The 13,815-nt window shown below is 40.7% G+C and overlaps 1 protein-coding gene and 2 non-coding genes across 3 annotated transcripts; all 3 read left to right on the forward strand.

Moving 5' to 3' along the window:
• Positions 1-2,676: 2,676 nt before the first annotated feature.
• Positions 2,677-6,993, forward strand: RPS3A (ribosomal protein S3A). Its single transcript, XM_039234371.1, has 6 exons — positions 2,677-2,784; positions 3,381-3,484; positions 4,068-4,255; positions 5,740-5,948; positions 6,531-6,640; positions 6,821-6,993. Exons 1-6 carry the CDS (start codon positions 2,723-2,725, stop codon positions 6,940-6,942), a joined length of 795 nt encoding a protein of 264 aa, XP_039090302.1. The 5' UTR covers positions 2,677-2,722; the 3' UTR covers positions 6,943-6,993.
• Positions 4,932-5,005, forward strand: LOC120233235. Its single transcript, XR_005528764.1, has one exon. It is a non-coding gene; the product is annotated as a small nucleolar RNA SNORD73 (small nucleolar RNA).
• Positions 6,247-6,316, forward strand: LOC120233230. The gene has a single exon (XR_005528759.1). It is a non-coding gene; the product is annotated as a small nucleolar RNA SNORD73 (small nucleolar RNA).
• Positions 6,994-13,815: the final 6,822 nt, after the last annotated feature.

A 13,815-nucleotide genomic window follows, 5' to 3' on the forward strand; every position in this document is an offset into this window, starting at 1 on the left:
AACTAGTGAACTGTCACCTATGAAGTAAACTTAGTAAAATTTACTGTAACGTATAAAATAGAGAGATTTTATTAGACTCAATAGTATATTTAGAAGGACTCAATGATTTACACTGGTCACTAGTTTTCACTCGTCTGCAGTGATACAAGAAAAATAAGTTCTAAGGGTGTTTTCATAAAAGCTGATTGATTTAAGAGAATTAACTTTTTAGAGGATACATTATTTTTATTTTGTAGGTCGAAATAATGTAAAATGAAGTGATGATGACAGTAAATGACAGTTGTCTTTTGCCTTTAACAGCTTAGTAAAATTTAAAAATTGCAGTTCTGGTTCCAAAATTATTTTTAAAATCTGGATTGATCCAGAGAGTCCAAAAGACTGGGAACACCAGTGATGTCATCTACTCCTTATTTGAGTAACCAACAAATATTCTGAGGGCCTATGATGTGCTAGGAGAAGGGAGCACAAGTAAGAGAATGACTGCCTCCTGCTTACAGTGAAAAAGGAGCACATTTAACCCAGAGTTCTGAGAAGTTAGGTAGTGCTAGGTCTTCTGGGAGCAGGACTAAGGGAAAGCCTGTTTGTTTGGGAACTCAGTCTCTTACTGAAAGAAGTGAAGCTGAGCTGTGTTAAAAATGCACAGGAATTTGCTTGCTGCTGAGAGAAAAGGAATGAATGGAGGAGAAAACTAGTCTAGGGAACTTTATACATTTTTTAATTTCCTTTTTTCAGAGAGAGAGAGCAGAGGAGGGGCAGAGGGAGAGAATTTTGTTTAATGTTTATTTATTTTGAGAGAGAGCACAAGCAGGGGAGGGCCAGAGAAAGAGAGAGAGAATCCCCAGCAGTCCTTGTGCTGAGAGCACAGAGCCTGATGAGGGGCTCAGTCCCATGACTGTGAGATCATGACCGGAGCATATAGCAAGAGTCTGACACTGAACTGACTGAGCCATCCAGGTGCTCCAAGCTCACAGCAGGTTTTGTCAGAGAGGAACGCTAAGGTATGTGAGCATACCTCTGGCTGAATACCAACCCTGTACAGATCAGCTTCCCAGGGGGCTGCACATTTGAAGCTTTTAAGCCACATTTAACCAGGATGTTAAAGAGTTTTGCTAAACTCTTACAATTTAAAAAAAAAAAAAAGTTTTTTTCACCAGTTGCAAAAATTGAAAAATTGTCAATTTCCAGCCTTTCTTGAAAACTTAAAATATCTGGGGACACTAGGAACCATAGTTCCTCAGGGGAACAATCATAGTAACTTCCTATCAATGTATAATAAACCTATAGAAAAGTACACACGTGTATAATGTTCACAAGTTCACAAGTGAACATTCCCGACCAACCAGCAACCGTATCAACATGCGGAACATTACTAGTATCTCTGTTGCAGGATTTTTTTACCTCAATACCTGGGATTCATTGTCTCACAACTTCGAAGAATGAAGAGGTGGACACAAAATAAAATGAGCTGCAGGCAAAAGTTTATTAGAGTAGAAGATCAGAAAGTAGGAAGAGTATGAGAGCTCTCTTTACAGAGAGGGGGCCATTCCAAAGTGAATGCCTATGACTATAGGCAAGTGTCTTTGCTCTATAGGGTTTTTTTTTTTTAATGTTTTATTTATTTCTAGGAGAGAGAGAGACAGCGTGAGCAGGGGAGGGTCAGAGAGAGAGGGAGTCACAGACTGAAACAGGCTCCAGGCTCTGAGCTGGCAGTCAGCACAGAGCCCGACGCGGGGCTCGAACCCACGAACCGCGAGATCATGACCTAAGCGAAAGTCGGACGCTTAACCGACTAAGCCACCCAGGCGTCCCTGCTCTATAGGGTTTTGATCGGCCCCCTTTCCTAATCCCTTGTCTCTTCTCAGATTCTCCACCTTTATTGGCCTGGTAAGTCTAAATGCCTAGTCATTGCTTTTTGATTGGTTTTTTTTTTTTTTTTTTTTCCATTAAACGAGGAATGGTCTACGGCCATACCTTGGTTTTAAGGTCTAGTAATATTTTCAGTCAGGTCTTTCATCAAATTCCTGAGGGGAACCTGAGAGGGAGTAGCTGGTGTCAGCTACATTCTCAAGAGGAACTTTACCCCTGAGGGAGTTTGCTTCAGGTGGTACATTCCCAGAAGAAATGTTTTTAAAAAGTGTTTTTCCCCACTTCAAGCCTTAGTCTCCTCCCTTTCCGCTTACTGAATCCTATCTTTCACTATCACATCTCCAAAGTCATGCTTATTTAATCCTACTTAACAATTTTGTGAGGCAGAGTAATTACTATGTCCTTTTAAATAAGAGGAAACTGAAGGTAGACAAGTCACCAAGCTAAATATTGAAACTAGCATTTGAAACTGGATCCGCTGTCTGATTGCAAATCCCATACTCTCCAAAGAAAACCAGGTGAACTGGTAAGTTCTCTTTTAACAATATGGAGAAACTGTCCCCTTCCACTTACTTCCGGGCGCCAGAGCCACGGAATCCACCCGCTGCCGCCAGCGCCTGCGCCTCCCCAGCGCAGAACCGGGAGAGCAGGGCTCGCCTTTGGTGCTGCGCACTCTCCCCACACTTGAGGGCGCTGTCGCAGCTACAACCCGAGAAGTTCCTCTTTCTGTTGTCGCGATACTCTTAGGGCCGGAAAAACGCAAGCTCTAAGGTCACGTAAATGGCACGCCTAGCCCCGTACGCCTAAGTTCTCGCGCGAGTTACACTTCCGCCCTTTTGGCTTCCTGAGCAGCGCCATGGCGGTTGGCAAGAATAAGCGCCTTACGAAAGGCGGCAAAAAGGGAGCCAAGAAGAAAGTGTAAGTGGCTTCTATTCTGACCCCCAGCTTTCTGGAGTTCTTCTGGGGTCGGCGGGCGGGTTTTGGATGGCGGCGTGTGCCGGATGGCGACGATCCCAGTTGGATTGCGCGTCATGCCTGGTTGGTAATCTTCGAACGACGGCCTGGCGGTTCTGGGTTCTGTCGCCACAGCAAGTTCCTTTCCTTTGGCCTTAGTGGTCATGTGCGCGCCCCTTTTGAGCCAAATTGGGGTCGCTAACTCGGGGTTGGCGTGCTCGGTATTGCGGGGTCCCTGGCTTTGTAAGTTCTACTGGAAATCGATGCTGCTGTAAGAGTTGAGGTCATTCCTGTTCGCCCAGGACCCTATACCCCTTCCTCTCTTTGGGCCTGGTGGGAGCTTGGAGTTCCTAAGAGCTCGCGTGAGGCCCTTAAGATCTGAGTTATCAGTACGAGTTTTCATGCACCAGAAAAGTTCAAGAGACCTGCATGTTATTCTCAGGCAGAGCTGTTTGTGTACTGATTGTGGGGAGCGTACGTTTATGGCATAGTTTTTTCAAAGTGTAAGAATTAACGTGATTTGTGATAAGACTTAATAGTAAATGTTTTTCTAAACACAGGGTTGATCCATTTTCAAAGAAAGATTGGTATGATGTAAAAGCACCGGCAATGTTTAATATAAGAAATATCGGGAAAACACTAGTCACAAGAACTCAAGGAACCAGTGAGTATTTTATGCTTGTTTTGTATTTTTCTTAAAATTAAGGTCTGCTGGTGGTCCTGTGGTGGGAGAGCTTAAGGAAATGTCAGTTCTTGGTTGCAGCTTTGGCCACTGTGTTGCTTGTGTTTGGTGCGACACTTGTAGAATAAAGGTGGTGCTTTTAGAATCACTAAGAAAATGTGCCTGGGTAGTTTTGAGCTTCTTTTAAAAAAACATTTTTTTCAATTAATGTTTTTTATTTATTTCTGAGAGAGCCAGCGTGATCGGGAGGGTCAGAATCTGAAGCAGGCTCCAGGCTCTGAGCTCTCAGCACAGAGCCCGATGCGGGGCTCAAACCCACAAACCGTGAGATCATGACCTGAGCCAAAGTCGGATGCTCAATTGACTGAGCCACCCAGGCACCCAGTTTTGAGCTTCTCTTGAGCATAGTCAGGTCATTGGTGTTCAGGTGATTTGGTTAACAAAAATTAGGGTCCTTTTTCCCATAAATTTCTAATTTCCCAGTTCAACTTTATGCATGAACGTTTCTTTATTGGCTTGACTTTATATGGCTCCTAATAAAAATACGACAATTCTTGTTTTGTAGAAATCGCATCTGATGGCCTCAAGGGTCGTGTGTTTGAAGTAAGCCTTGCTGATCTGCAGAATGATGAAGTTGCATTTAGGAAATTCAAGCTGATTACTGAAGATGTTCAGGGCAAAAACTGCCTGACTAATTTCCATGGCATGGATCTTACCCGGGACAAAATGTGCTCCATGGTCAAAAAATGGCAGGTGAGAACAAATTCCTTAGAATGCTTGGTGCTGTGGCGTGCATGGCCAAGTATCTTATAATGACGAGGAACATATGCAGTTGAAGTGAATTTCATTTTAAATTCTTGATATTTTCTTGCTTTTACTGAGTGGTGACTCGGAAGTGGCGCTCATGAATTTGAGCAAGCCGTGATCTTCCTATTTGTTTAAGTGGGGTTCAGGATTTATTTTTAAGGTTTAATGCTGGGTTATCAGAGTTAGTTTTTCTGCTATGTGGATTGCTGGTTGGGAAATGTCTAGGTGCAGGTTTTCAGTTTTTTCTGTTTTTGGAATATCTTTGAAACTCAAAATCTAGTGAATTTTATGGTAAAAGGGTGCATTAGGCTAGTGGTCTTTGTTTCTCTTGGAATGTAGCATAATGAGTGGCCTCTGGTGTGGGAATCTGGGAATCTGCTCCATTTCCCAGTTGTGTTCTCTTTGGCAAGCAACTTAAAGCTAGCCAAGCCTTGATTCTTTTATCTAAAATGGAGGTAAGACTATCACTTCTTGGAGTTAAGAAGAAAGAAAAGCCATGTAAACATGCTTCAGCAAAGAGCTTGACACAAAGCTTGTGTCAGCATTGTTATTACAAGAAATAACTACATTGGTTTAGGTGTGTCTGGTTAACCATTCAGTTTTGGGATATTTTGTATATGGGAATGAATGATGACAAAATGTTTCGGTCCCAAATGATACATACTGATTATACCGTTAACATTTACTTATGACATTCCCCAAAGATTTTATGGTTGAATTTCTGGAAATACTTTAAGATTATTTTGCTAGAAGTGTATTATTCAACTAAGGTAGAAAATTCACAAATTGCAAAGGAGGTGTAATTCAGGTCTTGTTGCTACTTAAGGTAGTTTTTGTTTTTTTAACTTTATGGAGTAATAGGAGTAGTTAACATTTTTAATTACATTTTAGTTGTGAAATTGAATATTTAATCCTCAGTATGGCTCTATAGTTTGGGACATGAAGGACATTTAAAAATACAGGCATTTAGTGTTATAGCAATATTTCACCTACTTAGACACATTTTCTTAAAAAGGAGTAAGTGTTGATGACCATATTGTAGTGTGTCTTTGAACCTATTTTCTCATCTTGCAGAATTGTATAACTGGTTGGAAAAGGTAGGTCATTAAAGGCTGGCATGTATACATTTAAGGGATGAGGGTGCTGGGTGCTGTTGAGATGGGGATAGAAGTGTTAACCTAGGGAAGAGAAAGGGAGAGAGTTGAAAGGATTTGGGATTTAATTAGGTATGAAGGGTAGTAACATTTGTAGTAACTGTTGGTAAGTTTACTTCAAGGAAGTTAATTCTGTAAGTTAGGCATGTAGTTTATGTTCTACTTCATATTATAAAATAAGTACTTGATCTTCTAGGTACTTGATCTTCTAGCTTTTTTATATTAGAATTTGAGGGCTTTAAATTTAACCTGGTACGATATCTCTTTTTTCACTAGACCATGATTGAGGCTCATGTTGATGTCAAGACTACCGATGGGTATTTGCTTCGTCTTTTTTGTGTCGGTTTTACTAAAAAACGCAACAATCAGATTCGAAAGACCTCTTATGCTCAGCACCAGCAGGTCCGCCAAATTCGGAAAAAGATGATGGAAATCATGACCCGAGAGGTGCAGACAAATGACTTGAAAGAAGTGGTCAATAAATTGTAAGTGTTTCTTTTCATTATACAACGTAACCCTGAATCTCTGGTTATCCCTCAGATAAAGGAAGGCATATGAGACAAGTTGGAGACAAGGTGTGTTTAAATCCTATCAGTGAAACTGTCTAGCTGAATCTCTTGAAATGAAGTGTAAGTGCTAAGTAAATGTGATTTGGTTTCTGCATCCTTATGAATCAAGCAGTCTTATGGCAGATGGTGAAACTTGAAGCAAAAGAAATGCTGTTGCCTTAATTAGAAAATACACTGAATAGATAAAACTTTCCCCCAGTCAATAATGTGTGGGAATAGGTGATGACAAAATGTTTCGGTCCCAGATGATGTTCACTGATAAAACTTAACATTTTTCTGATGTTCCCATGCAGTTGGCTAAGGGTGAAACCGAAAAAGCAGAAGGCTCAAATTCTATTTTTGCTATTAAATAGCTGTATAATTGGGATTTTTACAGTTAATTTACATTTAACTGTAAAGGGGCAGTAATATACTGTCTTACAAGAGGATTTAAGTGGATTAAAAGAAGTGGGTATAATATGTACACGTTTATTCTTTTCTGTCATTAATGTTTTGCAGGATTCCAGACAGCATTGGCAAAGACATAGAAAAAGCTTGCCAGTCTATTTATCCACTCCATGATGTCTTTGTTAGAAAAGTAAAAATGCTCAAGAAGCCCAAGTTTGAATGTAAGTGAAAATTCATAGGATTCCTGAAAGAAATTGTGTGGCCAAATAAATACATTGGTGTCTTGTTTTTTGAGGCCCAGTGATGGCCTTTTTTTTTTTAAATCATGCTGCCCTACATAGTACTGAAGACCGTTGTTTTTAGAAAATGGTATGCTATAACCTTTTCTTTCTTTCTTCTAGTGGGAAAGCTTATGGAGCTTCATGGTGAAGGTAGTAGTTCTGGAAAAGCTACTGGGGATGAGACCGGTGCTAAAGTTGAACGAGCTGATGGATATGAGCCACCAGTCCAAGAATCTGTTTGAAATTCAGACATTTAATGGCAATAAATAAAAAATGTTATTTGTGATGTTTAATTTCTGATTATTTTTAAATAATATACACTTGGTGAGTCAGATGTTTTGAACTGATGATGGAAACTTTTCTGAACTGCTTTTGGGTTTTATCCATTGATTTTAGTTCCTAAATAGCTATGAAAGGGTAGTGTTCAATTTTAAGCTGTAGTGATCTGGATGGTAGTTCTATGGACAGTTAATGAAATCTTTTCTCTATGTGGTGTATGTTTTCAGATGGTTTTTGAACCTTCTGAAAAGCTTGTTAAAATATGGCAGGCCTTGCCCCCATAACTTCTGATTCAGTAGTTGTAGGGGTGAGACCTGAAAGCTTGCCTTTTTTTTAAGTTTTTTGTTTTGTTTTTAAATTTTTTTTTTAATGTTTTATTTATTTGTAGGAGAGAGAGACAGCATGAGCAGGGGAGGGTCAGAGAGAGAGGGAGGCACAGACTCTGAAACACTCCAGGCTTTGAGCTGGCAGTCAGCACAGAGCCCAACGCGGGGCTCGAACCCACAAACCGCAAGATCATGACCTAAGCGAAAGTCGGACGCTCAACCGACTAAGCCACTCAGGCGCCCCTGTTTTGTTTTGTTTTTAATTTTGGTGCATACATGCAAACTTGGGAGAAGGGGCAGTGGGAGAGACTCCCAAGCAGATTCCATGCTCAGCTCAAAGCCTGACATGGGCTTGACCCCAGGATTCTGGGATCATGACCTGAGCTGAAGTCAAGGTCATTTGGGCACTCTACCAGCAGAACCACCCAGGTGCCCCTGAAAACTTGGCATTTTAAATAAATTTTCAGGTAGTGGCCAGGGACCACACTTGGAGAACCACTCTGCTAGACAGCAATGAAGAGAGCCCATTAACTTCATTTAGGGTTTTTGTTTTTTTTAATTCCAAGTGCTGTCATTTCCCAATAGTAAAATGCTACACTGTTCACCTGTAAAGTTGAACTTGGCTAGAGAAATTGGTTATTCATCACTTGTGAATAAGTGGGCATTTGGATGCTGTCCATTATCCAGTATTTCTTCTAGTTATTTACCCATTTTGTTCTAGTCCTTTTCACCTCCCAACTTTTTCATTCTTGATGAGCTCAAGACCTTAAAATTCTGAGAAAAGAATCTTGTAAATTTCCCATTACTTCCACCCTATCATCTATGTATACATGAACGTTTTTTTGCCATCTTGCCTAATCAAGCTCATAGCTGTAGCAGTTTTTACATTTATCAATGTTTAACCAGTCCTTTTTTATTTAAAAAGAGTGTATGAGTTGGGGAGAGGGAGAGAATCCCAAGGCTTTTAAGCACAGCCAGACACAGCTCAATTCTGTGAACTAAGAGATCCTGACCTGTGCTGGAATCCAGAGTCTGGGTGCTTAACCAACTGAGTCAGCCAGGTGTCCTCACCCCTAATTTTGCTTGTGAAAGATGCAACTGGATACTCCCAACAAGTTGTCACTCAAGATCACCAATGACTCTGTTAAGTCCAAATGGTCCATTCATGACCCACATTTTATTTTAGTGACAGTTAATTTTCTTCCGGAGTCTTACCTCCAAGATTTCCCATGTCAGTGGCTACTCTACTAGTTCATCTCAGACTTAGCTTGGTACTCCCGACAGTTACCAATACTCTCCCTAGTAATTATGTCAAACTGACTTCCAGATTTTTTATTTCCAGCCTACACCTTTGAGTTACAGGTTTTGTCTATCAACTGCTTACTTGATATCTTTGGATGTAAAATAGCTATTTCACATTTGACCTGTCTAAAATGGTATTCCAGGGGCACCTGGGTAGCTCAGCGGTTAGGTGCCCAACTTTAACTCAGGTCATGATCTTGAGGTTTGTGAATTCAGGCCCAGCATCAGGCTCTGTGCTGACAGATGAGAGCTTGGAGCATGCTTCAGATTCTGTGTGTCTCTCACTCTGCCTCCCCACTCTCTCTCAAAAATAAACAAAAGGCAGTATTCCAGATCACAGTAGTTTAACCAAAACATCCTTCATTCAAGGCCAAAGTCCTCTGGTCATCCTTGACCATTCAGTTTATTCAAAATACAGAATCACTATTTCTTATCACCTCCGTTACTAACACTTCAAAGTAAGCCACCGTTACTACCTGGACTGTTACTGCCTGCCTGGTCTCCCTAAGTCCCCTGTGGAATTTTAGATGATTAATTCACTCAAAAAGCCCCATGTGATCTTGCCTGTGACCTCTTAACTACAATTTGTTTTAACTCTTCTAGCCAGACTGTCCTCCCTATTCCTGGATGAATTAGGTATATTGTTACCTTACGGCTTTTGCACTTGGTTTCCCTGTGCTTGGAATACTCTTCCCTTAAATGGCCACAGAGCTTGTTCCTTTGTCAGTAGACATTGATGATGGATTTGCACTGTTAAAAATTGTACCCTATCTGTCAGCATTCCCGATTTCCCGTTTTTTTTTTTTTTTCCTGTGGTTTTTACTTGGTTCTACTAGAATATTCCAGGAAGACTGCTTTTTTGGGGGGTGTGGGGAGAGGTCTGGTTCACTGCTAAACCTCAAGTGCCTCCAGTGCCAAATATTCAATATTTGTTGAATAAAAGCATGAATGACATTTACTATTAATATCCCACAGCAAAGAAGCAAATGTTTTCAGTAAAAAACATTACATTAGATATACATTTGGATCTCAAATGACAGGGGCTTCCTTTCCAAGGTGGACAGAGTTAGGTCAGAAGAGTGGTTATTGAGGGTAGGGTCCAGGAATTGAGTTAAATGGTAGTTTTTGTCTTGGTATTGGACATCACTTAGCGATACAATCAGTATAGTCAAACTCCACAATCGACTACATCTCTAAATAGGGCTTGGCATAGTTCTATTTAGAAGGGTTCATTTGAAAGTGGTTCCAAAAAGAATGTATGGTTGAATTTTTAAAAAATGTTTATTTTTGAGTGAGCTGGGGACAGAGGATCCAAAGCAGGATCTGTGACCAGACAGCAGAGAGCCCGATGCAGGGCTTGAACTCATGAACTGTGAGAGCATGACTTGAGCTGAAGTTGAACAGTTAACTGACTGAACCACCCAGGCACCCTTGTGACTGAATTTTAAATGGTTTGGACTGTTTGATGGTGAGTTTAACCAAGTTATCTTCTAGGCCAACTTGAAGGTGGGTAACATCCATTCAGTGAAAAACTAAAAGATAATTCTGTCCCATTTAAGTATATTTTCTACTATTATTTTAGAGCATGGGGGAGAAGGGCAGAGAGAGAAAGAGAGAGAGAGAGAGAGAGAGAGAGAGAGAGAGAATCCTAAGCAGGCTCCATGCTCAGTGTGGAGACTCGGGGGTTGATCCCACTATCCTGGGATCATGATCGGAGCGGAAATCAAGTCAGATGCTCAACTAACTGAGCCACCAAGGTGCTCCATAAGTATCTTATAAATTTAATACATAGATTTTAAGTATTTATACTTTGCTTTTCTCTATTTTATTCTAGTTGGAACAATTTTACTTTGGTCTTTCACGGGAAAACAAAAACTGTTATAACCAGGGATACAGCAGTCTTCAAAAACCGTTTACTGAAGGGGTACTGGGGTGGCTCAGTTGTTTGACTCACAGCCATAAGATCATGACCTGAGCTGAAGTTGGACGCTTAACCAAGTGAGCCATCCAGTTGCCCCACAGAGGTTCTTAAAAGTGGAAAAATGAGGCAGAGGAGACTGGGATAATGCCGTGTAAAGATTCTGCTTGATGTTACTAGGTTTGATGAAGAAAGGGGACCATGGGCCAAGGGAAGTGAGTGGCCTCTAAGAGCTAGAAAAGACATGGAAATTCTCAGTGTCACAATGGTACAATAGAATACGCCATCATTATTCAACCCACATTGCATGCCCAGTAGTCTCACCACCAGCAATATAATCAGAGAAGGTTTTTAAAAATGTGACATATGGCCCACTAAATGTTTATGGTTGTGCTGTTAGCGTTGCTTGAGCACACGGCCATTACTTCTGTTCTCCCTCTTAGGCCTTATGTAGTCTCATTGCTACGACTATGTCATTAATGCCCACATCCAGTCCTTAGGTTGATAACTTTGTAGTTCCTTTGTTTGAAGCTTGTTCTCTGGTCAGTTCCTAAGTTCTCATGGCAGTACTTTCTGAGTTCTTGCATGTTTAGTACAGTTTGTCAGTGTGCTTTATACCTGAAAGTCACTTTTATTGGATATAACATTCTTGAGTCTTTGAGTATCTTAAATATATTACTCCATTTTCCTCTGGAATAAAGATTGCTAAGGAAAGTCTGATGATAATCTAGTTTTCTTTCCCTTGTAAGTCATTTTCTGGTTTTGGCTAGAAGCCCAAAGAATTTTTTAGTTTTTTAAATTCATTAAGTTTATAAAATGTGTTTTGGTGGTAGTTGTTCTGATTGAATAGTCTCCGGTATGCAGTATACTCTGTGAATATATAACTTCAATTCTTTTTGGGGGTAAAGTTTTCATAAATTAAAGTTTTTAGCATTTGTTCTATTCCCTTGATTTGGTGTCCTTTATTGGGGACTTCCTTGCCTGTGACTTCCTGGCAGCTGTAATGGTCCCTAACTATTCATGTGATAAACTTCTTGGGCTGTATTTCTGGATCATTTTGTCAGCTAATTACTGCCCATGGGCTAAATCTGGCCAGTGTCTGTTTTTTGATGCCCTACAAGCTGAGAATGGTTTTTCCATTTTCATATGGATGAAAAAATACTTCATCACATGGAAAATTATATGAAATTCGAATTTCAGTATACATATAAAGTTTTGCTGGAACACAGTACACTCATTCAGCTTTATGTATTGTCAGCCGCTGCCTTTTGCACTACAGGGGCAGAGTTGAGTAGTTGTGACAGACCACATGAGGCACACTCATCACTTCACACTAAGGTGCAGCACAATGCAGACTGCCACGTTTATAACTCGGTGTTTCGTATCACCTGTCTGAAAAGACACCTTCAAAGATGCATTACATAAAATCTCATTACAAGTCAGCCATGAGCTATGAGACCATGACCTGGGCTGAAATCAAGAGTGGGATGCTTAACTGACAGCCCTCCAGGCGCCCTTGTTTTCTTTTTAAATAATAACTTTAGAGATACATGCTGAAATATTTGATATTTGAGATTTCCTTCAATATAATTTGGGAGGAGAAAGTGTCAGGAATTGTGCAGTGTTTGACATTTTACCCAAGTTATAAGCTAAAAAGTTAGTCTGCCACAGTTTCGTGGATGCCAGCAAAAGATATGAGACTCCTGAGTCAGAAATAAAAGGACTTTATTACTCATAGCCTATCAACAGCCAAAGCTTCATGTTCATTTGTGAGCTTCCCATGCCCCTCCAACCCCCAGAGGTAATGCAAAGGATCCATTATACAGTGGTTGCATTACAGAAGAGGAACACTAAAATTCAGCACTTGGATAACTAAGTGGAAGCAAGTCTGCTCTTTTTCCAGGGGGAAACATTACACCATCCCTCAAGGTTGCAGGGTACAAACACAAATCTGAGAAATGGCCCAGGTAAGGAGCAGGCAGAGAACTGCCTGTATACTTGGCATACCCAACAACATGCAGGGACACTTGGGCAGACTGCATCTCACAAGTCACTCCTCAGTGTGACATGTTCTTAGCCAAACGAAATTTTACATGAATATGCTCCTCCATCAACCACTCTGATTAGTCACCAGGTTGAATCTCACACCACATTTAACTCAGGGATATTATCAACAAAACTCAAAGCAACAGATGAGGCCAACCTGTGGTAGTTACCTCAGTCATTCTCTCCAAGGTTCCACACTCAGCCAATTGTAAGTCCAAGGGGGTAGCAGTCACTTTTATTGGAGGCAGCCATGATGTATTCTAAGGCCAGGCCATTATTCATTATGAACCACACAAGAGAATTTAAACTTGGGTGTTATTGTCAATAATTAGATGGACAGTACATGAGCAAAAAAGTAACACCTGTCTCCAGGGGAAAGCCATCTCATGACGTATTTTTCTCCCCCATCCGGAAATACAATCAAAAGGGCACAGGTCACTTGACTTCAGAATTTGTGTTAAACCTGACTTGGTTTATCATACATTGGTTTGATCAAGTCACATGAACTGTGTGTGTCACTGAACAACTGTAGCTCCGGTTGCCATTTTTGATATTGCTCAAAGCCATTCAGACATCAAAAGCATGTGATCAGCCAGACTGAATCAAGGTAGTGTTGATGGGTGAGTTTGTACACATTTGCATGTGGGAGCGGCTGTTGATGTCATCAGGCAAAGCAGAATAGTTCAAAACCAATCATATCTCACTACATGAGTTTTCTTCTTTTCATAGCACATGGACACAGATGACAAACCCAGCACCAGATCAGACTGTTGGCTGCAACTGCCACATGATTTAAGTAGCAGTTTTGGATCAAGGTTAGTAGTTCTCAACTGGGGTCAATTTCATCTCCCAGGGGACATTTCGCAATGTCCAAAGACACTTTTGTCACAACTGGGGTAAAAGTGTTAGTGGCATGTAGTGGGTAGACGCAAGTGATACTGCAAACATTCCACAGTGCACAAAGCAGCCCCTCACAACATAGATTATCCAGCCAGAATATCAATAGCGCCAAGACTGAGAATGATCTAGGTAACCAAGAGTATGGAGAGAAGGCTGTCCTTCCCTCCCTTCTAGGATCTAAAATGTTTTCAGGTGCCAGCAGAGATATGTGTAATTTCATCCATTCTCTAATCATCCCCACTTTCATCCAGACCTTTTTTTTTTTTAAATTTTTAATGTTTTATTTATTTCTGAGAGAGAGAGAGAGAGAGAGAGAGAGAGAGAACAGGAGAGTGTCAGAGAGA

Source organism: Hyaena hyaena, unplaced genomic scaffold (assembly GCF_003009895.1).
Source record: "Hyaena hyaena isolate Hyena2069 unplaced genomic scaffold, ASM300989v1 scaffold_89, whole genome shotgun sequence".
NCBI classification, from domain to species: domain Eukaryota; kingdom Metazoa; phylum Chordata; class Mammalia; order Carnivora; family Hyaenidae; genus Hyaena; species Hyaena hyaena.

Excerpts from the sequence above, each read along its gene's own strand:
- RPS3A (XM_039234371.1), top strand. The coding sequence starts at position 2,723 with ATGGCGGTTGGCAAGAATAAGCGCCTTACGAAAGGCGGCAAAAAGGGA. Across the intron at positions 3,485-4,067 it reads CACAAGAACTCAAGGAACCA|AAATCGCATCTGATGGCCTC; the intron begins GTGAGTATTTTA and ends CTTGTTTTGTAG. Across the intron at positions 6,641-6,820 it reads CAAGAAGCCCAAGTTTGAAT|TGGGAAAGCTTATGGAGCTT; the intron begins GTAAGTGAAAAT and ends TCTTTCTTCTAG.